This window comes from Musca autumnalis, unplaced genomic scaffold (genome assembly GCF_047663935.1).
Source record: "Musca autumnalis isolate F117 unplaced genomic scaffold, ASM4766393v1 scaffold_2, whole genome shotgun sequence".
Lineage (NCBI taxonomy): Eukaryota > Metazoa > Arthropoda > Insecta > Diptera > Muscidae > Musca > Musca autumnalis.
The window spans coordinates 244,923,292-244,947,120 of record NW_027411755.1 but is presented as its reverse complement, the minus strand read 5'-3'; the positions used below and the strand labels follow the sequence as shown (position 1 = coordinate 244,947,120).

At 35.0% G+C, this 23,829-nt stretch overlaps 1 protein-coding gene across 1 annotated transcript in view; it reads right to left on the bottom strand.

The window, feature by feature from the left end:
* Window positions 1-4,154: 4,154 nt before the first annotated feature.
* LOC141392558 (uncharacterized) overlaps window positions 4,155-23,829 on the bottom strand; it is a 72,987-nt gene continuing 53,312 nt past the window's right edge. The window contains exons 11-17 of the mRNA XM_073965493.1: window positions 12,912-12,945; window positions 12,609-12,734; window positions 11,919-12,331; window positions 11,582-11,787; window positions 11,361-11,524; window positions 11,150-11,291; window positions 4,155-5,139 (exon numbers count right to left, since the gene is read on the bottom strand). Of these exons, the coding sequence (XP_073821594.1) occupies window positions 5,088-5,139; window positions 11,150-11,291; window positions 11,361-11,524; window positions 11,582-11,787; window positions 11,919-12,331; window positions 12,609-12,734; window positions 12,912-12,945 (1,137 nt within the window). The 3' untranslated portion in view covers window positions 4,155-5,087. The remainder of the gene's footprint in view (window positions 5,140-11,149; window positions 11,292-11,360; window positions 11,525-11,581; window positions 11,788-11,918; window positions 12,332-12,608; window positions 12,735-12,911; window positions 12,946-23,829) is intronic.

Sequence of the window (23,829 nt, the reverse complement as noted above, 5' to 3'; positions counted from 1 at the left end):
GAATATTTTTAAGACACGAACAGGCCAAAAAACGTAAATTTTTAAAAAGTATTTTTCGGGCACCAAAGGACAATTAAACATGGATTTTTAAAGAATATTTTTTCAGATACCAACAGACCACAAAACGTGAATTTTTAAGGAATATTTTTTTAAAGCACGAACAGATCACAAAACTGGGATGTTTAAAGAATAGTTTTTGAGTTATCAACATACCATTAAGCAATCGTGGATATTTAAAAGAATATATTTTTAGCTACCCAAGGACCATTAAACGTGGATTTTTAAAGAATATTTTTTGAGTTATCAAAAGACCATTAAACGTGGATTTTTAAAGAATATTTTTTGAGGTGACATCAGACCAATAAACGTGGATTTTTAAAGAATATTTTTTGAGTTATCAAAAGACCATTAAACGTGGATTTTTAAAGAATATTTTTTGAGCTATCAAAAGACCATTAAACGTGGATTTTTAAAGAATATTTTTTGAGTTATCAAAATACCATTAAACGTGGATTTTTAAAGAATATTTTTTGAGCTATCAAAAGACCATTAAACGTGGATTTTTAAAGAATATTTTTTGAGTTATCAAAAGACCATTAAACGTGGATTTTTAAAGAATATTTTTTGAGTTATCAAAAGACCATTAAACGTGGATTTTTAAAGAACATTTTTTGAGTTATCAAAATACCATTAAACGTGGATTTTTAAAGAATATTTTTTGAGTTATCAAAAGACCATTAAACGTGGATTTTTAAAGAATATTTTTTGAGTTATAAAAAGACCATTAAACGTGGATTTTTAAAGAATATTTTTTGAGTTATCAAAAGACCATTAAACGTGGATTTTTAAACAACATTTTTTGAGATATCAAAATACCATTAAACGTGGATTTTTAATGAATATTTTTTGAGTTATCAAAAGACCATTAAACGTGGATTTTTAAAGAATATTTTTTGAGTTATCAAAAGACCATTAAACGAGGATTTTTTAAAGAATATTTTTTGATCTGACATCAGACCATTAAACGTGGATTTTTAAAGAATATTTTTTGAGCTGGCATCAGACCATTAAACGTGGATTTTTAAAGAATATTTTTTGATCTCACATCAGACCATTAAACGTGGATTTTTAAAGAATATTTTTTGATCTCACATCAGACCATTAAACGTGGATTTTTAAAGAATATTTTTTGATCTCACATCAGACCATTAAACGTGGATTTTTAAAGAATATTTTTTGATCTCACATCAGACCATTAAACGTGAATTTTTAAAGAATATTTTTTTGAGCTGACATCAGACCATTAAAAGTGGATTTTTAAAGAATATTTTTTTTGAGCTGACATCAGACCATTAAACGTGAATTTTTAAAGAATATTTTTTTTGAGCTGACATCAGACCATTAAAAGTGGATTTTTAAAGAATATTTTTTTGAGGTGACATCAGACCATTAAACGTGGATTTTTAAAGAATATTTTTTGAGCTGACATCAGACCATTAAACGTGGATTTTTAAAGAATATTTTTTGAGCTGACATCAGACCATTAAACGTGAATTTTTAAAGAATATTTTTTTTGAGCTGACATCAGACCATTAAAAGTGGATTTTTAAAGAATATTTTTTTGAGGTGACATCAGACCATTAAACGTGGATTTTTAAAGAATATTTTTTGAGTTATCAAAAGACCATTAAACGTGGATTTTTAAAGAATATTTTTTGAGTTATCAAAGGACCATTAAACGTGGATTTTTAAAGAATATTTTTTGAGTTATCAAAAGACCATTAAACGTGGATTTTTAAAGAATATTTTTTGAGTTATCAAAAGACCATTAAACGTGGATTTTTAAAGAATATTTTTTGAGTTATCAAAAGACCATTAAACGTGGATTTTTAAAGAATATTTTTTGAGTTATCAAAAGACCATTAAACGTGGATTTTTAAAGAATATTTTTTGAGTTATCAAAAGACCATTAAACGTGGATTTTTAAAGAATATTTTTTGAGTTATCAAAAGACCATTAAACGTGGATTTTTAAAGAATATTTTTTGAGTTATCAAAAGACCATTAAACGTGGATTTTTAAAGAATATTTTTTGAGTTATCAAAAGACCATTAAACGTGGATTTTTAAAGAATATTTTTTGAGTTATCAAAAGACCATTAAACGTGGATTTTTAAAGAATATTTTTTGATCTGACATCAGACCATTAAACGTGGATTTTTAAAGAATATTTTTTTGAGCTGACATCAGACCATTAATCGTGAATTTTTAAAAAATATTTTTTTTGAGCTGACATCAGACCATTAAAAGTGGATTTTTAAAGAATATTTTTTTTGAGCTGACATCAGACCATTAAACGTGGATTTTTAAAGAATATTTTTTTGAGCTGACATCAGACCATTAAACGTGAATTTTTAAAGAAATTTTTTTATGAGCTGACATCAGACCATTAAAAGTGTATTTTTAAAGAATATTTTTTTTGAGCTGACATCAGACCATTAAACGTGGATTTTTAAAGAATATTTTTTGATCTGACATCAGACCATTAAACGTGGATTTTTAAAGAATATTTTTTTGAGCTGACATCAGACCATTAAAGTGGATTTTTAAAGAATATTTTTTTGAGCTGACATCAGACCATTAAACGTGAATTTTTAAAGAATATTTTTTTGAGCTGACATCAGACCATTAAAAGTGGATTTTTAAAGAATATTTTTTTTGAGCTGACATCAGACCATTAAACGTGAATTTTTAAAGAATATTTTTTTTGAGCTGACATCAGACCATTAAAAGTGGATTTTTAAAGAATATTTTTTTGAGGTGACATCAGACCATTAAACGTGGATTTTTAAAGAATATTTTTTGAGCTGACATCAGACCATTAAACGTGGATTTTTAAAGAATATTTTTTGAGCTGACATCAGACCATTAAACGTGAATTTTTAAAGAATATTTTTTTTGAGCTGACATCAGACCATTAAAAGTGGATTTTTAAAGAATATTTTTTTGAGGTGACATCAGACCATTAAACGTGGATTTTTAAAGAATATTTTTTGATCTGACATCAGACCATTAAACGTGGATTTTTAAAGAATATTTTTTGAGCTGACATCAGACCATTAAACGTGGATTTTTAAAGAATATTTTTTGATCTGACATCAGACCATTAAACGTGGATTTTTAAAGAATATTTTTTTGAGCTGGCATCAGACCATTAAACGTGGATTTTTAAAGAATATTTTTTGATCTGACATCAGACCATTAAACGTAGATTTTTAAAGAATATTTTTTGATCTGACATCAGACCATTAAACGTGGATTTTTAAAGAATATATTTTGATCGGACATCAGACCATTAAACGTGGATTTTTAAAGAATATATTTTGATCTGACATCAGACCATTAAACGTGGATTTTTTAAAGAATTTTTTTTTGATCTGACATCGCGCATTTTTAAAGAATATGTTTGAGCTATCAACAAACCATTAAAAGTTGATTTTTAAAGAATATTTTTTGAGATATCAACAGACCGTTAAACGTAGATTTTTATAGAATATTTCCCCCACAGATAAAAAAAACAAACTCCACATCCATCATAAAAAACAAATAATAAAATGTTTATTTTGTTTGTTTGTTTTTGTTGTTGTAACAGAATAAATTTAACAAACATTCATACAAAAATTAAATAAATACAATAAAACAAGTCTACGTTAAATATAATATATCATCTTTGTGTTGTTGTTGTGTTTTGTTTTGATAAATTTTTAAACTATAACTAATTCCTCGATCCTTGAATTTTTGTTGTTGTATTTAGACGACTGACTAAACTAAAGTAAATGTAGTTTGGGGGCTTTTTTCATTTTATTTGTTGCAACATCACCGTTTGGGGCATCCAGCTTTGTCACTAGTTCTAGTTTTCAACAAAAACACACATTTGTTATTACTTTGTTGTTGTTGTAAATGTTTATAGTTTGTCTTCAAGTTGTAAATAATAATTTGTCTCTTGATTTCTTTAGCTACTCATCAATTTTCATATCTTTTTTTCTTCATTAAAATGTGATCATAAGTATTGTTTTTTTTTTGTTATTAAATCATATAATTTTTGTTTCATTCAGTATTGTTTCTACATTTGTCATTTATTTCACGAATTAATTAATTTTTTTAAAACATTTTTCCTTTAATTTCAAGATTTTTTTGTGGCAAATTTTTTATCTAACCTCATTTTTTTCGTAAAATTATTTGGCATATTTTTTATTGTTTCCTAAGTTTGTGTCTCAGTTTTTTACATTCAACAATATTTTGTGGTTTTCTATTGCAATAAATGAATTTGTTGTTTTTGGTTTAATATGTGAGCGTTAGGAAGATGGCAAACTTCAGATGACTCCTCATAGTTATGCGTATTGTGAAAACCAATAACAAAAAATGATTTTGTTCATTAAAAACGAAGTGAAACTTTCGAACTTTTTATTTTGAGAATCACACTCTGAAATTTTTGGCACTAACGCAGGTTGTTTCATCTTAAATTATTTTGTAAAAGAGCTGTTCTTCTTCTGGTCATAGCGATAAATTTAAAACATTTTCCTCAACTTTTTATCCGAAAGCATTAGAAGCAACCTGCTGGCTATGTTGGAGTCATAATTTATTTATTTACGTTACACTGCCTGAGGAGTTCTTTACCCGTAGTCTTTTTAATTCTTGTTCTCTTTTTTTTTTTTTGGCTGGCGTCTAGATGATATTTTGGTGATGTGAACATGAATGATGATGTTGTGGATTATTTTTTTCGAATATGGAGCAACATTTGGATCTTTTTGGTGCTGCATTTTTTTATTTACGTTTTCCCTAAGTGCTCTGAGATGTAACTAGAGGGGGAATGGAGGGAAAGGGGCGTATTACACTGCTAATTATCGTCTATTTACATCAAATGTATGACTGTATGTGTTGAGGAGTGATGTGATGCAAAGTTTTGATGTGAATTTGTATTTAAAAACGGTGAGTGTGTGTGTGAGATTTATTCCATGAAATAACTAAAACTACGTCGTTTCCGTTTTGTGCTGTGCATGGATTTATTGTTAATGGTTTTCAACCTTAGTTACCCAGATTTAATCCAACGATCTATGGAGTACTCCAGAGCTGATATCCATCTGAAAAGAAGAAGTATGAACAATTACAAAAAAATTTGTAGAACAATTTTTAAACAAAGGAATAAAAAATAAAATCTAAAAAAATATAAAATATATAATACAAAAAAAAAAAAAAAAATATATATATATATACACAGCATTCACGGAATTTACAAAAAATTAACAAAATCTTAAATGTAATCCGAATTTTTGAAAATATAGGTCCATTTACCCGTCAAAAATTACAAAAAAATAACAGTTTTAAATAAAGACTCCACGGGGAATCAAGCGAGACCAAACATTAATCATAATTAGGACATTAGTCCCAATTTACATTAGGCGAGTTTACTTGCGGCAATTGTCAGTTTGTTGGTGAGAGAGGGTGCTGAGAGGCAAAGGGTTACCATATGCCTCACCTCTCTCTCCTACAAAATGACAATTGCCGCAAGTAAACTCGCCCAATGTAAATTGGGACTTATAGCCAAAAAAAAAAGAACATATTTGTGTTACAAAAAACAAATTTTGGTTTGGAATAATAGTTTTTTACATGCATTCTAGAGTTGAAAATATTGGAAAATTCTATAGGAGTACTTCTATTATTTTTCTTGAAACTCCCAAGAAAATGGGCGGATTTTGCTTTATCTGCATTCACATAGAAGGTTTCCCATTGAGGAAAGTTATCGGGTTTATGAAATAAATCATTAGACTCCTTAAAAATAGAGTTTAAATAAACCGCTTTAACTTATATGGTACATTTCAAATTTCCTTTACAATTATAATAATTGTTCCACAAACATCCCAGATGGGACAAGGGAGACCTTTACAATTACATAGAAAAAAATTAAAAACCTTTTTGGCGAGCACATCTGCCATTTTTGGTACATGGGTTACGAAAAAAATCGTGGTTTCAAATATGTTCGCGTTCACAAAATTGAAGTTTTACTCTCTTGTAAAGAAAAAATATTTAAAAATTCCTATTGTGTTGTAATAAGAATATGTATGTATATGTGAATCGTTAGCAGCATTTGATATCTATCCGTAGATGCTAAAATAGTTGCTAAATTTATTTTTATTTTCGCGGAAAATCAAAAAATATTGAAGAAATCTTGGAATACATTTTATTTATTCTAAATCAGAGTCCAAAAAATCTCTAAAAAAAATTATTTGAAAATACGTATAGAATCTAGACAACGCGTAGAAAAATGTGAGACCAAAATTATAAAGATCGCGTTTATAACTTGCATATTACAAGCAACAACAAAGAACGGAAACTTATTGTTGGAAATTTTTTCAAAAATGGATTTTTAGTAAAATACGAAAAATTTGAAAAATAAATATTGTGAGTTATTCTATTATTTCGCTAAATTTCGATCCAAATCCTGAAGTATTTTGCTTAAACTTCTACAAGAAATGTAATTAGTCATCGTGAAAGTATATTTGCTTTCTGAGATAAGCAATAGAAATAAGAAGTAGAGAGTAATATTGAAATCACAACCAAAGAAAAAACACAACAGTTAAATAGCGTGTAATTCGCGAATCCGTTTAACTCAGTTGATGTGCATGTGTTTTTCCGATACAGGGAGTACAAGGCTATCAATATGCATGGATTTTCCCAGCGGCCAAAATGTGCCATCAGTTGGATCTTACTATTCAAAAAACCTTCAAGTGGGCAAAAATTACGCGATGTGCATATGATTATAAGGTGCATCCGATTTCAATGGCCGCCTATTAAAAATACGACAATATAAATTATTTTAGACAGATTCGTCAAGAACTGCGGATGTGCCACCGCATTCTATTTTGGGATAAATAGGGATATTACTCCTGAATCTTTGTATTTTGTGACACACCTTTTTGGCAAATATTATAATCGCTTATAAAGGATTATATATATGTAAAAATAATCAAAGAAAATCACGGTTCAATTCGCGGAATTGTCAAAATATATTTTTGCAGATTTTCCTACTTTCAAGGTATCTATATCCGGCGTTTTAGTGGATGGATTTGAACGCGGAAGAGCTTATTAGATCCGGCACGTAAAAAAACTAAAATCACGCGGGGTTCAGGGGTACCTGTACGACAGTTGTAAATTTCAAAGCCAAAAAATAGGTTTTTTCAGAAAATTTACGCACCAAATTTTCGCCTTTGGACTCCTATTACTAGGAAGCTGTACGGAGCACACTCATGAGATATACATCGAACGACGTGGAATCGCGAGTTCTACAATCCTATTAACTAGTTTGAATTATTATCTAGTTGCACCCTCTAATTATAAGAAAAATTCGAAAAACACCGAAATCAAAACTTCAAAATGTCAGCATCGATTTTAGGGGATGCAGTATATATATCGAAAAGTGATACACCAGAACTATGTTACCCAAAGAGTATTATTTAGTTCTTTCTTTGAGCACAGGTTCGAATTTTGCGTGCTTTGGCCAGAAATCAAGAAAGAACACAAAAAAACTTGTTTACTTCAACTCATTTTCCCATTTTTTTTATATTACCACCAACGCAGCTTCCACGAAAATTATTTGTTATGGTCCATATAATAAGATCGTGGCTAAAACACTTCAATTAATATAAATATATTCATATTTTAGAAAATATATTAACAGTTCGCGACTTATTAAATGGTGAACCTCAACTTCAACAGTTGTAAAACTTTTTTGAATATTACCATATCACTTTCATACGCGCAAAATGTGCCTACTCGAAATATCGGTTTTAGACCCTAAGTATGTTTGGACGAAATGTGTTTCAGACTATTTGGAGTTGATTTAGCCATGTCCGTCCGTCTGCCTGTCTGGCAGGAGCGCACGATAACTCTCGAACGGATCGACCGATTCGGTCCAAAATTTCGCTTTCGTAATATTTTGTCCAAACTTAGTTAAAGTTCGAAGATGAGTTATATCGGTCCACTCCTTCCGGTACCTCCCCCACAAAAGTTCGGAAATGCTCGGAAAATTTGTGCGCACGATAACTCTTGAAGGGAGTAACCGATTTGGTCCATACTTTGCCCATCGTGAATTTGTAACAGACTTAGATAAGGTTTCAATATGGACTCAATCGGTCCACTCCCGCACAAAATTTCGGATAAGTTCAGTTTAGGGCCATCTCTCGAATCGCTTTGGTTTTTGTTTTGGCAATTTGTATTCACTGCCCTCCATACGACGGTACAAGTTTCATCAGGGGCAAGTCCATACTTCCTGAGAAAATAGCCTGAAAGTTGCAAAAGACCCCTATGATACTGTGTGAGGTGGTTGGAGCGCAAGATAACTCTCGAACGGATCTGCCGATTCGGTCCAAAATTTGGCCTTAGTAATATTTTGTCCAAACATAGTTTAAGTTTGAAGATAAGCCATATCGGTCCACTTCTTCAGGTATCTCCCCCACCAAAGTTCAAAAATGTTCGGAAAAATTGTACGTTCGGTAACACTTGAAGGGAGTTGCCGAATTGATCTATACTTAACACATCCTAATATATCTACCAGATATAGATCAGGTTCTAATATAGACTATATTTGTCCACTCCATCCTGTACCTCCTACACAAAATTTTGTTTGATTTTTGTTAAAGCAATTTGCATTCGCTGCTTCAATTACGACAGTAAAAGTTTTTTCAGGGGCAAGTCCATACTTCTTGAGCAAACAGCCCGAAGAGTGTAAAAACCCCCTATGGCACCATATGTTGTGGCTGGAGACACACTTCCTTAATGGTCAATCCATTCCTTTAATTATCTCGTCCGCAAAACTTTTAATCTTTAATCCTAATTAACATTTTTGTCGGTTCATACGCCCAATATTTTTAAAACTACCACCGTTTTCTGGAAAAAAAAAAATTGTTTCAATATTCACAGGCTGAGGGTATATCTCTGTCGGCAAAGCCGACTGATACTTTTTTACTTGTCTTAATTCCAAATTTTAGGATTCTAGCTCTACTCGTTCATCCAAATCCAAAAGGTAGCAAATTTAGTACAATTTTGTGCTTTCCGTACCCATAAGTACGAATTTCCAAAACTACCTCAATCATACACTCCAAAAGTAATTTTAATTCCAAATTTCCAGCTCTATTCGGTCTCCCAAATCCAAATTGTACAAAATTTAGTACCATTTAGTACTTTCGTATCCTAAAGTACGAATTTTCACAATTTTCTCAATCCCACACTCCAACAGTAACCCTAATTCCGAAATTCTGGTTTCCAGTTCTATCCAATTACCCAAATCCCAAGTATACTATATTTAGTACCATTTAGTACTTTTCGTACACATAAGTACGAATTTCCAAAACCACCCCATTTGTCAATCCTACACTTCCAGCTCTATCCGATCACCGATATCTAAATTGTTCCCAATTTAGTAAGATTTAGTACTTTCCGCACCCATAGGTACGAATTTCCAAAACTACCTCAATCCTACACTCCAACAGTAATCTTTATTCCAAATTTTAGGATTCTAGCTCTACTCGTTCACTCGAATCCAAAATGTGCCAAATTTAGAACCATTTAGTAGTGTTGGGCAATCTCGTTCATTGAGCGGATCGATCTTTTTCATTCCGTTCACCAAAAAGATCCGGGTCGTTTACTTCGTTCGTTGGCTCTTTTTCGCTCAACAATACATTTGAATGTATTATTTTCTTTTGAAGTCGTTCGTTCTCTGCTGCATATGACTCCGTTGTTCTTTTCACCGAATCGTTCTTTTGATAATGTTCGGTCACGAATGACACAACTGTTGTGTTACTTGCTTGTTTGTGTGCTAATGGGGGTGGTTTTGTTTCTGAACGTTGTGGTGGTGGTTTTGATATGAAAGAACCAGATGAACGAATGATGCAAAAGAAAGATATGACCGAGATGTGCTACTGAATGAGGTGAGTTACTGAGCGAGAGTAGCTCTCTGAATCATTGTTTTGTGTGGAAATTTGTGCTGCTTGCGCTAACGCAGCGTTTGTTTAGAGTTTGACTGCAAAACCAATGCTGCTAATTTTGTAAGCAGCAATGACTCGTCCATCGGGGATCTAAATGAACGATATAAAAGAATGAGCTGGATACGGATCCGTTCGTTCTTTTCACGGAATCGTTCCTTTGAGCCGGTTCGTTCATGAACGACGCAACTCTACCATTTAGTACTTTTCGTATCAATAAGCACGAATTTCCAAAACTGCCTCAATCGTACACTCCAAAAGTAATCTTAATTCCAAATTTCAGGTTTCCAGCTCTATCCAATCATCTAAATCCCAACAGTACCAAATTTAGAACCATTTAGTACTTTTCGTACACTTAAGTACGAATTTAAAATGCCACCCCAATATCTCAATCCTACACTTCAATAGTAACCCTAATTCCAAATCTCTGGTATCCAGCTTCATCTATTCAACCAAATCCTAACTGTACCAAGTCTAATACCATTTAGTAGTTTTTGTACACATGAGTACACATTTCCAAAGCCACCTCCTTATATCAACCCTACTTCTAAACCTTGGGTTTCATTATAAATTTCAATCTTTTAGCTCTATCCGTTCACATAATACCAAATGGTACTAAATTTAGTACATTTGAATACTTTCGTAAACTATAAGTTCGAGTTTCTAAAACCCGTTTAGTACATCTATCCTTCATTCTATCAGTGACTCTCATTCCAAATTTCAGAATTCTAGCTCTACCGGTTCGCCAAATTCAAATTGAACGATATTTAGTACCTTTTAGTACTTTTCGTACCGTTCTAGTTCGAATTTCCGAAAACCCAGCCTTATCTGATCCCTTTGGACCAAGAGTAACCCTCCCCCAAAATTTCAATATTATAGCTTTAGCCGTTTATCCTGGGCGTTGGTTATCAGCCAGTCATCATTACTGAACTCTTTTATAAGTCTAGATAATTATTTACAATATATTTTACAAATTAATTTATAAAATATAGATTACAGGCGCCGGGTAATAGAGACCATATGCGCACATAAAATATATGAAATATAAAATACAAAATGTAAAATATAAAATAAAACATATAAAATATGAATTATAAAATACATAAATTCTCACCTCTTTTTCTCCATTTCAGATTCTGTATAAAAATAGTAATGTCTCAATTTCGGTTCAGGTGGTATAATTTCAAAGGAATATTTTTTGCCCGATGCTGCAGCAGACATTGATGATACTTTATAGCCATGGAGACAAACCATACCTGCAAGTAAACCAAAAAATAGATTTGAATGATTTAAAAATAGTTTTAATATCGAGAACTGATATTTACCCAAAGCAGATTTCGATATACCGTCCTGAAAGAAATACAAACATGCATCTTTCAGGACACAATAACGTTTCGACCAACCACACCATTTGGAGCCCAGCTTCATCAAGTAACCAAAGCAATCGGGACGTTGTATATTACTGGGTTGCTTGTAAAGATTACGGGCGCTGTAATTGAAATTTTATTATTATTATTTTTGTTAGATTATATCTGCCGATTCTTACCTCTTGTCCAACCATGCATTCTCCTGGGCCACTGCCTTTTTCAAAATATTCAGCCAACGATTTGTAATCTCTTCATTATCACCGGCCACATACATTGGTATACCTTCACCCGAATCTATTTTAAATGCATGAGGTCTACCGACCTTGGCGGGGCATGGTTCCACGGTGTGTTTGGCCATAATCATTGCACCAACGGGTTGTGTATCCTAGAAATAAAGGAGAAGATGCAATTTAAAGGATTGTATTTCAGTATTAGGATGTTAGTGTTTTATCTAAATATTAATGTTCGGATACTTTTGTTCTTGAAGTCTTAAATTGGGTATCTATTGGGACCTACCTCTTCAGTCTTGTAGTAGTATAAACAATTATCCGAACGCAAAACAAACCAACGTTGAACCCATTTCTTGGCATTCGGAGAACCTTTGGCTTGGCCGCTTTGACGCCACAGATAACCGCTGTAGATGACCTGAATGGGTGGCTCTTGTTGTTCATTCATGAGGACACCCAATGTACGGGCCACTTCCAGTTCAAGTTTTTCACAACCATCATGGGCAATTTTTACCACTTCGGTATGATGTTTATCCAAAACTTTAACACCATTAACTGATATGATGATATCGCCAACCTCCAGACCAGAACTTTCCGCCGGTGTATCAGGTTCTATGGCGGCAACAACTACGGGTTTCGAACCGTGAATGCGAAAACCAAACTCTCCAGAATCACTTTTCACCACCACAGTTTTATCAACACCTAGAAAAGGGGGGTAAAAATAAATTATGGGGGAGATGATATGAAATGTCATAAATTTACAGTGGAGCACGGATAAAATGAACAGCAAAAAAAAACGTATAATTATTATTTTTTTGATACATAAAGCATTGTTCTCAAAATTCTATGTTTTGAAATAAAATATTTTTTGTTGTTTTTCTGGTCATTATAGCCACTTCCCACTGTTATTTTTTTATTTGTTATTTTTATTGCCAGCTTATTAAAATGGGGAAAAATATGAAAAATATTGTTTAGATACCATATTCGCCGTTTGTTAATTTTGACAAGACATGACCTTCACGGGCCCATACCAACATCATCAATTTCAATATTTCCTCAAGTCGCCGCCTCAGAGAATCTTGTGCCGAATTTGATGTTATCAATTCTAGAAGAACGTAGGTCAAGATTTTGTTAATTGAATTGTTTGTGGAATGTGTGAGTGTGCGTGTGTGCTGGGCGTTGGGGATTTCATTGAGAAATAGACCACAAACACCCGCACCACACAACTCCCCAACAAAGAGAGGGGGAAGGGGGAAAACTTTTCACTTGATTACGTACGCACCCAACATTTTGGTTTTATTGTTTGATTTTATTTTCTAGTTTGCTGTTGTCAGTCTCTAAACAATTAGCGCTTCTGTTTTGTTTTACGCCACAAGTGGCAAAGTCACATAAAGTTCACTTTCAATTCAATGTTTCACTTTGCTTCTATTTTATTTTCTTTTCAAATCTGATAAGTTTCTTATGCCTTTTAATTTAATTCAATTGTTGATCTAATTAATTTGCGTACGCGTGCTAGATTAAAATAACTTCAAGTCTTTTCAAATGATCTTTGTGCAAAATCCGAATGGTAACAGCAGCAGATAAATGTCTCCTGCCCTGTGTAGTATCCCATGTGTAAGTTTGGCGATGACTAAATTTCGAATAAACCGACAAAAAAGTTTTGCAAACAAATTTTGTATTTACCGCGCCTCAGAGCACCATCACCATAAAGTTCTCAGTTGATTTTGTTTTTTATAACGAACGCACTTATCGGCAAATAAAAAAGTGCCGAAAAAATAGAAGCCACTACCCCTTTCCGCCACTCTCACTCATCCACCCAAATAGCATAAATAAATAACGTACTATATTTCTGCTGCCAAAGTTTTGTACACAAACAACTGGTCGCTGGCCGCTAGTCGACCGGCCCAGCGGAGTACTCTCTTCTGCTCTTTTGGCGGTCAATGGTACTTTGTTGTCACATCGCACAGTGGGGGGTATGAAACACACATAACTTTATGTTTATTTTTGGGGAATTTTTAAATCCCTAATCCCACATTTCTAATGTGATTGTTTTACTTTACTTTCACTATTTTCTTCGGCCTATAATATAAGCTATATTGATCTTATATGATAAACCTTCTATGATAAAACCTGATATGTCCAACCTGGCTTCTTTGAAATGAAGACCTATTCTAATAAAAGAATAATTCCTATTGGCCTTCTAATCTTTTTCTTCGCTTTTACAAAATCACTGCTTGATCTTCTACACGAAAAATTATTCACATATTACAAGAAAATGTATTGGACTTCTATGAGGAGTTCAGTTTAAGGCCTGTTCTCGGAAATATTTTCGATAGGTGGTGTCTATTTTCTGGATGTGGATTTGTCCATGGCATATTTCGGTTCCTTTCACAAATCAATATTTTTGGTTAAGATACAGTTTAATACTTGGTCTTGGATTGTTTTAACTTTTAACCGCATGTAGACTCCATTCTGATTATTATCAAGATCATGGTAATCACAAAATATTTCAAACAAGATTTGAGTTTATGAAGAAGTAGAAACTTCCAATATAAGACGATATTATTAACCCGTTTAATAATATGGATCAAGATTCTGGATGAATATTTTTAAGTTTTATACAGTCTGTACATTAATTTCTGGATGACATAAAGGATGTAAGATACCACGCAACGGTCCTGAACTGCTTTAACATGTATAGGACACAGGCACAGGACTTATCTTAGTCCCTCTTTTAGCTGAAGTGGACACTGACTTCCTCATTTTGTCACCTGGGGAACTGCTTTTAACACGCGCATTCATCCATAGAAACGAAAAAAAAAATTGATTGGACGTTGGTTCAGTAACCCACCCCAATAAAAAACAACAACGTACTATAACAAACAAGTAAAAAAGTATCAGTCGGCTTTGCCGACAGAGATATACCCTCAGCCTGTGCAAATTGAAACACTTTTTTCACAAAAAAAATTATGTATTTAGGGGGTTTCAAAATTATGGTCGTATGAACCGACAAAAATGTTGATTAGGATTAAAGTTCAAAAATTTTGCGGAAAGGTACTTAAAGGAATGGGCCGACATAGACCATGGGGGTGCCATAGGGGGTTTTTACACCCTTCGGGCTGTTTTCTCAAGAAGTATGAACTTGCCCCTGAAACAACTTTTACCATCGTAATTGATGCAGCGAATTTAAGTTGCTTCAACAAAAATTAAAGTGATTCGAGAGCAAGTCTTAAAGTGAACTTATCCGAAATTTAGTGTGGGAGGTACGGGATGGAGTGGACAAATATAGTCCATATTCGAACCTGATCTATATCTGGTAGATATTATGAGCATGTGTAAAGTATGGACCAAATGGGTCACTCCCATCAAGAGTTATCGTGCCCACAATTTTTCTGGATATTTTTGAACATTTGTAGGGTAGGTACCTGAAGAAGTGGACCGATATTGCTTATCTTCGAACTTAAACTAAGTTTTCACAAAATATTATTAAACTAAGTTTGGAAACAATATTACGAATGCCAAATTTTGGCCGGAATCGGCATATCCGTTCGAGAATTATCTTGCGCTTCCACCCATAAACATGGTGTCATAGGGTTTGTTTTTCAACTTTCAGTCTATTTTTTGAGGAAGTATGGACTTGCCCCTGAGGAAACTTGTACCTTCGCATAGGGGACAGTGAATACAAGATGTTACAACAAAAACCAAGGCGATTGGAGAGCAGGTCCTGAACTGAACTTTTCCGAAATTTTGTGTGGGAGGTACACGAAAGAGTTTACCGATTGACTCCATATTGTAACCTCATCTAAGTCTGGTAGAAATTTCATAATGTGCAAAGTATGGACCAAATCGGTTACTTCCTTCAAGAGTTATCGTACTCACAAATTTTCCGAACATTTTCGAACTTTTGTAAGGGAGGTACCGGAAGGAGTGGACCGATATAATCCATCTTTGAACTTGAACTAAGTTTGGGCAAAATATTATGAAAGCCAAATTTTGGACCGAATCGGCAGATCCGTTCGAGAGTTATCTTGCGCTCCAACCTCTACACACGGTGTTATAGGGTTTTTTGTAACTTTCAGGCTATTTTCTCAGGAAGTATGGACTTGCCCCTAATGAAACTTTCAGGTCGTATAGAAGACAGCGAATACAACTTGCGTATACAAAAATCAAAGCGATTCGAAACCAGATCCTAAACTGAACTTTTCCGAAATTTTGTGTGGGAGGTACCCGAAGTAGTGGACCGATTGAGTCCATATTGGAACCTCATCTAAGTTTGATAGAAATTACACGATGTGCAAAGTATGGACCAAATCGGTTATTTCCTACAAGAGTTATCGTGTGCACAAGTTTTGCGACAATTTTTGAACATTTGTGGGGGAGGTACCTGAAGGAGTGGACCTATATGGCCCATCTTCGAACTTAAATCGAATCTGGACAAAATATTTCGATACCCACAATTTGAACCGAATCGATTGATCCGTTCGAGAGTTATCGTGCGTACCAGCCAGCCAGACAGACGGACGGACGGACATTGCTAGATCTACTCAAAATTGTCTGAAACGGATATCGTACAAACATACTTGGGGTCTAAAACCATTATTTCGATGAGGCACATTTTTGGTCGTATCAAAGTGTAAATACCCTCTTTAGGTTAAAGTCTGAGGGTATAAAAATCATACAGATCTTCTATAAGCAGATCTATAATTTTTCTCCGATTTTTATACCCTCAGCCTTTAGGCTAAAGAGGGTATTTACACTTTGATACGACCAAAAATGTGCCTCATCGAAATAATGGTTTTAGACCCCAAGTATGTTTGTACGATATCCGTTTCAGACAATTTTGAGTAGATCTAGCAATGTCCGTCCGTCCGTCCGTCTGTCTGGCTGGCTGGTATGCACGATAACTCTCGAACGGATCAATCGATTCGGTTCACATTTTGGGTATCGAAATATTTTGTCCAGATTCGATTTAAGTTCGAAGATGGGCCATATAGGTCCACTCCTTCAGGTACCTCCCCCACAAATGTTCAAAAATTGTCGCAAAACTTGTGCACACGATAACTCTTGTAGGGAATAACCGATTTGGTCCATACTTTGTACATCGTGTAATTTCTACCAAACTTAGATGAGGTTCCAATATGGACTCAATCGGTCCACTCCTTCGGGTACCTCCCACACAAAATTTCGGAAAAGTTCAGTTTAGGACCTGGTCTCGAATCACGTTGATTTTTGCTTACGCAAGTCGTATTCGCTGTCCTCTATACGACGCTGTAAGTTTCATTAGGGGCAAGTCCATACTTCCTGAGAAAATAGTCTGAAAGTTACAAAAAACCCTATGACCCCGTGTGTAGTGGTTGGAGCGCAAGATAACTCTCGAACGGATCTGCCGATTCGGTCCAAAATTTGGCTTTCGTAATATTTTGTCCAAAATTAGTTCAAGTTCAAAGATGGATTATATCGGTCCACTCCTTCCGGTACCTCCCCCACAAAAGTTCGAAAATGTTCGGAAAATTTTGTGCGTACGATAACTCTTGAAGGGAGTAACCGATTTGGTCCATACTTCGCACATTATGAAATTTCTACCAGACTTAGATGAGGTTCCAATATGGACTCAATCGGTAAACTCCTTCGAGTACCTCCCACACAAAATTTCGGAAAAGTTCAGTTTAGGACCTGCTCTCGAATCGCCTTGGTTTTTGTTGCAACATCTTGTATTCACAGTCCCCTATACGAAGATACAAGTTTCCTCAGGGGCAAGTCCATACTTCCTGAGAAAATAGCCTGAAAGTTGAAAAACAAACCCTGTGACACCATGTTTATGGGTGGAAGCGCAAGATAATTCTCGAACGGATATGCCGATTCGGGCCAAAATTTGGCATTCGTAATATTGTTTCCAAACTTAGTTTAAGTTCGTAGATAAGCCATATCGGTCCACTCCTTCAGGTACCTACCCCACAAATGTTCAAAAATATTCAGAAAAATTGTGCGCACGATAACTCTTGATGGGAGTGACCGATTTGGTCCATACTTTACACATTCTCATAATATCTACCAGATATAGATCATGTTCGAATATGGACAATATTTGTCCACTCCATCCCGTACCTCCCACACAAAATTTTGGATAAGTTCACTTTAAGACCTACTATTGAATCACTTTGATCTTTGTTGAAGCAACTTACATTCGCTGCCTCAATTACGATGGTAAAAGTTGTTTCAGGGGCATACTTCTTGAGAAAACAGCCCGAAGGGTGTAAAAACCACCATGGCACCCCCATGGTCTATGTCGGTCCATTCCTTTAAGTACCTTTTCCGCAAAATTTTTGAACTTTAATCTTAATCAACATTTTTGTCGGTTCTTACGACCAAAATTTTGAAACCCCCTAAATACATAAGTTTTTTGTGAAAAAAGTGTTTAAATTTGCACAGGCTGAGGGTATATCTCTGTCGGCAAAGCCGACTGATACTTTTTTACTTGTTTAACTGTTCTTTAGATCTCAATAATAGTCCGATGGGCTTGAAATAAGATTTGTGTTTATGATGAAGCAGAAGTTTGCAATTTAAGATTATGATCAGATAATATTAAGCAGGTTAAGCGGACCATTTGTCATTATTTGTGTTAAAATTGCTAATCTTTCCAATATAACCTATATATTCAGTCCTGGAAGACAAATTTCGTCCAAGTATGCTGTATTTAGAAGAAGAACTTGTGACCTCTTCATATCATTCTCCTTCTCCCCAGGGAAATAACTTATTATAAAACCTGCTTAGAGCAGAGTAGTAGGATCACCTGGCCTCTGGAGATCTTTGAGTTTCCCTAGGAGTATGGGGATATTCCCCTAAAACAAAAAACAAACGAGGAATAAATAAATGGGTGTATATGATTGCTGTGGCTAAATAACCCAGTATGGACGATGAAGAATTTTAAAGAAGGCGACACAGTTATCTCGGGCTAGAAGAAGGTGAGCCCGGTCACTCAATCGTTTGAAAGACTGTGCATTCTGAAAAAATCCCGGAACTTTCAGAAGAGGAAAATGGCCGTGGAGACTGGAAAGGAGTCGTCATCTATTTACGGCAGAATAACCAACAAGCGATATATTCAATCTCACGGCAGTCGGTTCTTTCGTAACGGATTGACACGAAACCTTAGTGTTTCAAACCTATGTTTCTACGTAGGTTCCTATGCTGCTACAACAATATATATATTGTGACGAACTGTTTTATACGGTAGTGGCCACCAGTAGAGCGTCTCGTATATTACATAAAGATCATCAGCAAACCACTGTAGAAATGATAAACCAAAAATCATTGGGCCATATTATGCTGCCTAATTGAAATCGCCAGCAGTGAGCTGAATGGTAACCTGTTAATGTTCCACTTTGGCCAGCATGCAAACTTTGCAGTTCTGGGAGAGATAATCAGCAAAATCTCGATTCCCTGGGAAGGTGGCAAACTACAGCAGTTTAAGGAGAAGGAGATCCCTAGCCTGACCAAAGCGGCTGTGTACGTCAAAGGATGGGGCATCAAACTCGAGACGGAACTCATTATCGAGATCTTTGGCAACCAAAAACCGACGATAGATGTGGAGAAATAGAAGGTGTGCAACCTTGTGGTGGCATTGTACGATCTCTAGTGCAACGAATTCTTGGGCATATTACGTCTCAAATTCCGTCTATTTCAAAGTAGGCGGGGCTAGAATCAGCAAGGAAGAAGATGGCAAAAATCACAGCCAGGAGGTTAAACCCCCGAGCGACCCACAAGAGGGAGTCGAAACAACAGCGACTCCCAAGAAGCTCCATTACTAGAGGACCAATGATCGAGTCAGTTATATTAACTTCTATCGCATCAACTAAAGCTCAGTGGTGCAATTATTTAACTAATTTTTTGGTTGCCGTCGGTAAACGTTTATGTTAATAACCGGCAAATTTCTTTATAGTATGGTTACACTATAGTTTTTTGCCGGGTTAACCCACTTCGAGAGGATTTATTTGACGTTTGCGCTTTGGAATTGACATTTTAAATCCAAACCCACTGGGTTAATCCGGTTAAGTGTAACCGGGGTATTAATTACTAAAATTATAATCATTATACCCTCAGCCTTTAGGCTAAAGAGTATTTACACTTTGATACGACCAAAAATGTGCCTCATCGAAATAATGGTTTTAGACCCCAAGTATGTTTGTACGATATCCGTTTCAGACAATTTTGAGTAAATCTAGCAATGTCCGTCGTCTGTCTGTCTGGCTGGTGCGCTCGATAACTCTCGAACGGATCAATCGATTCGGTTCAAATTTTGGGTATCGAAATATTTTGTCAAGATTCGATTTAAGTTCGAAGATGGGCCATATTGGTCCACTCCTTCAGGTACCTCCCCCACAAATGTTCAAAAATTATCGCAAAACTTGTGCGCACGATAACTCTCGAAGGGAGTAACCGAATTGAACCAAACTTTGCATATGGTAATACTACCTCTAGGCATACATAAAGTTCAAATATGGATTATATCGGTCCACTCTTTCGGGTACCTCCCACACAAAATTTCGGAAAAGTTCAGTTTAGAGCCATCTCTTGAATCGCTTTGATTTTTATTTTAGCAACTTGTATTCACTGCCCTCCATACGACGGTACAAGTTTCATCGGGGGCAAGTCCATACTTCCTGAGAAAATAGCCTGAAAGTTGCAAAAACCCCTATGACACCGTGCGAGGTGGTTGGAGCGCAAAATAACTCTCGAACGGATCTGCAGATTCGGTCCAAAATTTGGCCTTAGTAATATTTTGTCCAAACATAGTTTAAGTCTGAAGATAAGCCATATGGGTCCACTCCTTCAGGTACCTCCCCCATATAAGTTCAAAAATGTTCGGAAAAATTGTGCGCACGATAACTCTGGATGGGCCGAAGTGGTCTACACTTTACACATCCTAATATATCTACCAGATATAGATCAGGTTCAAATATGGACTATATTTGTCCACTACATCCGGTACCTCCCACACTAAATTTCGGATAAGTTCACTTTAAGACTTGCTCTCGAATCACTTTAATTTTTGTTGAAGCAACTTGCATTCGCTGCCTCAATTACGATGGTAAAAGTTTTTTAGGGGCAAGTCCATACTTCTTGAGCAAACAGCCCGAACAGCTGGAGATCCACTTCCATAACGTTCAATGTCGCAAAACTTTTGATCTTTAATCCTAATCAACAGTTTTGTCGGTTCAAACGCCCAATATTTTTAAAACCCCCTAAATACATACGTATTTTGGGAAAAAAAAATTGTTTCAATATACACAGGCTGAGGGTATATCTTTGTCGGCAAAGCCGACTGATACTTTTTTACTTGTTTTAATTTTACCAACACCACAAAATGACTTACAGAATTCCATTGACATTTGTAATATAACTTAGGTAATTCGGAAACTTTTGACTGTGCAGAACAAGTTATCTGAACTCTTCCCTTCTTTATTTGCTTTTTCGATTTTCGAATATTAGCGATCATATAATTACATAGTTTCTATTTTCATTAAATGTTATTTATGATTTGACTAAAGAGTTCTCTATTTCGTGATGTGTTGATAAGGTGGTCTGCGTTATGATATCCGGTCCATTGCTATATGTTCTTGAGCCAAGTTGTTTCTTTTCTACCTCTGGAATTTCTACCTTCTATTTGTGCTAGGAGAATTTCTTGAAGTTGTTTATATTTGGGATTCCTCATAATGTGTCTTAGGTATGCGCTCCTTTGCTTTTTGATATGATTTATTAGTTCTCGGGTGCTGTTCATTCTTCCGAGAAACTCTTCGTTCGATATGTGAGCTGTCCAAGGTATTTTTAGTATTCTTCTGTAAACCCATATCTCAAATGCCTCGAGTCTTTTAATGTTTACAGCTTAAATGGTCCAAATTTCCACTGAATATAGCAATACACACCAAATATATTTTTTAATGAATCTTGTCTTCGTTTCAATGTTTATGTCATGGCTTAAATAGTGATGTCCTCGGCGTATCGGATGTTGTTCATATATTTATTTTTAATTTTTATACCTTCTTGAATATTTAAAAATGCTTCTTGAAATATTTTTTCAGAGTATATGTATATTAAGTAGTAGTGGAGATAAGACACATCCTTTTCGAACTACTTTGGATATCATTATTTCTTCTGTTGTATCTCCGTTGACATCAATTTGGCAGTTTAGTGCAAGTGTAAACTTAATTCACTCCACTGTTCGAGAGGTAGTATTAACACAAACAAAGGAGGTCAGATCCCATTATATTACTTGAATAATAACTCTTAAAATAGGAAAAACCCTTGGATTCCGAAAAGCAATGAGGTTTCGGAAGAGCACTTTCGTTATATTATGGTATATATCGAAAAATTCAGAACTAATTCGACATGTATGAAAAACTAATAAAAGACAGGCTAGTTTAACACAACAATGAATGACTAAGAATGACGATATAGACATAAATGTCAACAAACCAACGGATATATTTAAAAAGTTAAAGAAAGCCGGACCCCCTTGAAAATGTTCTGTGTAAGGTCTTACCGACATTATTGCGATTGAATGTGGATTACGTATCGGCCAAATTTTCAACACGTGCTTAAAATTTGCGTATACCCCTAAATCCTGGTAGGTGTCGAAGATGGTTACAATTCTGTGACCTGGTAAGACATGTTATTGTTAGGTTAAGACATCCAGCGTGTTATTGTGCTTTTTTTGGGAAATAATCCAAATTTGCTTCGCAGAAGGGCCGAATCTAATTGGGCGGAAAATGTGTATTTTTTCCTAGGAATACAAAACACTCTGGCAAAGTAATCTTGGCAAGGAAACTTTAATGGAAAGACAATATCCAAAAAAAAAAAAAAAATGCTCTCAGATGGTGATAAACCTGCAGAAGGGCTGTAGGTTCCAAATAGGGGTTCATCTCTAAGATGATACCTTAGCTATTCAAAAGCCTAATTCTATTATACTCATCAGTAGTCTGGTGGATAACAAATTTAGTATTAAATAAGTAAAAAAGTATCTTTAATTTATTGACAACATCGAATACCGGCAACGCAAATAAAATCATTTTCTCCAATAATTATGTAATGTGAGTTTTCAGATTTTGTAGCCCTTATTGGACATCTGACCTTGCCAACAAGAATATGTATTTGGATTAAAGCTCAGGTAACTGTCCAGGTAACTGTCCAATTTGGAAGTCATTTCAGTTGGGCACAGTAACAGCATTTGGACCACTATGTTAGGAAGCATGGACTTGCCCACGACAAAACATAATATCAGTGTAAACAGGACAACAGTAGAATCGGTATAAATTTTCAATCAATTAAACAAAAATATTGAACTTTTGTGGGAGAGGTACCCTAAGGAGAAGACATATATGGACATATTCGAAGTTAAACTAAATTTGGACAAAATATAAGGAGATCCAAAGTTTGGACCAAATCGATTACTCCGTTCAAGATACCATACCATATTAATGTTTTTTTTTGCCCTTTGAAGGGAGATGTACCGAAAGGATACGACCTATATAGCTCTTCCTCGAACTTAAACTAAGTTTAGACAAAACATTACGAAGGCCAAATTTTGGACCGAATCTGTTGATCCGTTCGAGAGTTATTGTGCTTTCCCTTAGAGTGCCGTAGAGCATTTCAAAGCGATCAGAACATTTTCTCAGCAAAAATGGACTTGCTCCCGAAAAAACTTGTACCTTCGAAATGGGGGCGGCGAATACAAACTGTAGTAAAAAGAATCAATGCGATTCGAGAGCAGACCTTGAACTGTAGTTTTCCCAAATTTTGTGTGGGAGGTACATGAAGGATAGATTCCATATTGGATCGATAGAGTCCATATTGGAACTTCATCTATGCATGGTAGAAATATTACAATTTGTAAAGTATCGCGCGTACAATTTTAGCGAACATTTATGGACTTTTGTTGGGGGTATACCCGAAGGAGTGCACCGATATGACCGATATGTGAACGTAAACTAAGTTTGACAAAACATTACAATGATCAAATTTTGTGCCCGATCAGTTGATTCTTTCGAGAGTTATCCTGCGCACCAACGAGACAGACAGACGTACGAACGGACATGGCTAAATCGACTCAAAATTGTCTAAAACGGATTTCGGCCAAACATACTTAGGGTATAAAACCATTATTTCGATGAGGCACATTTGGTCATTAGCCTAACTTTTTATACCCT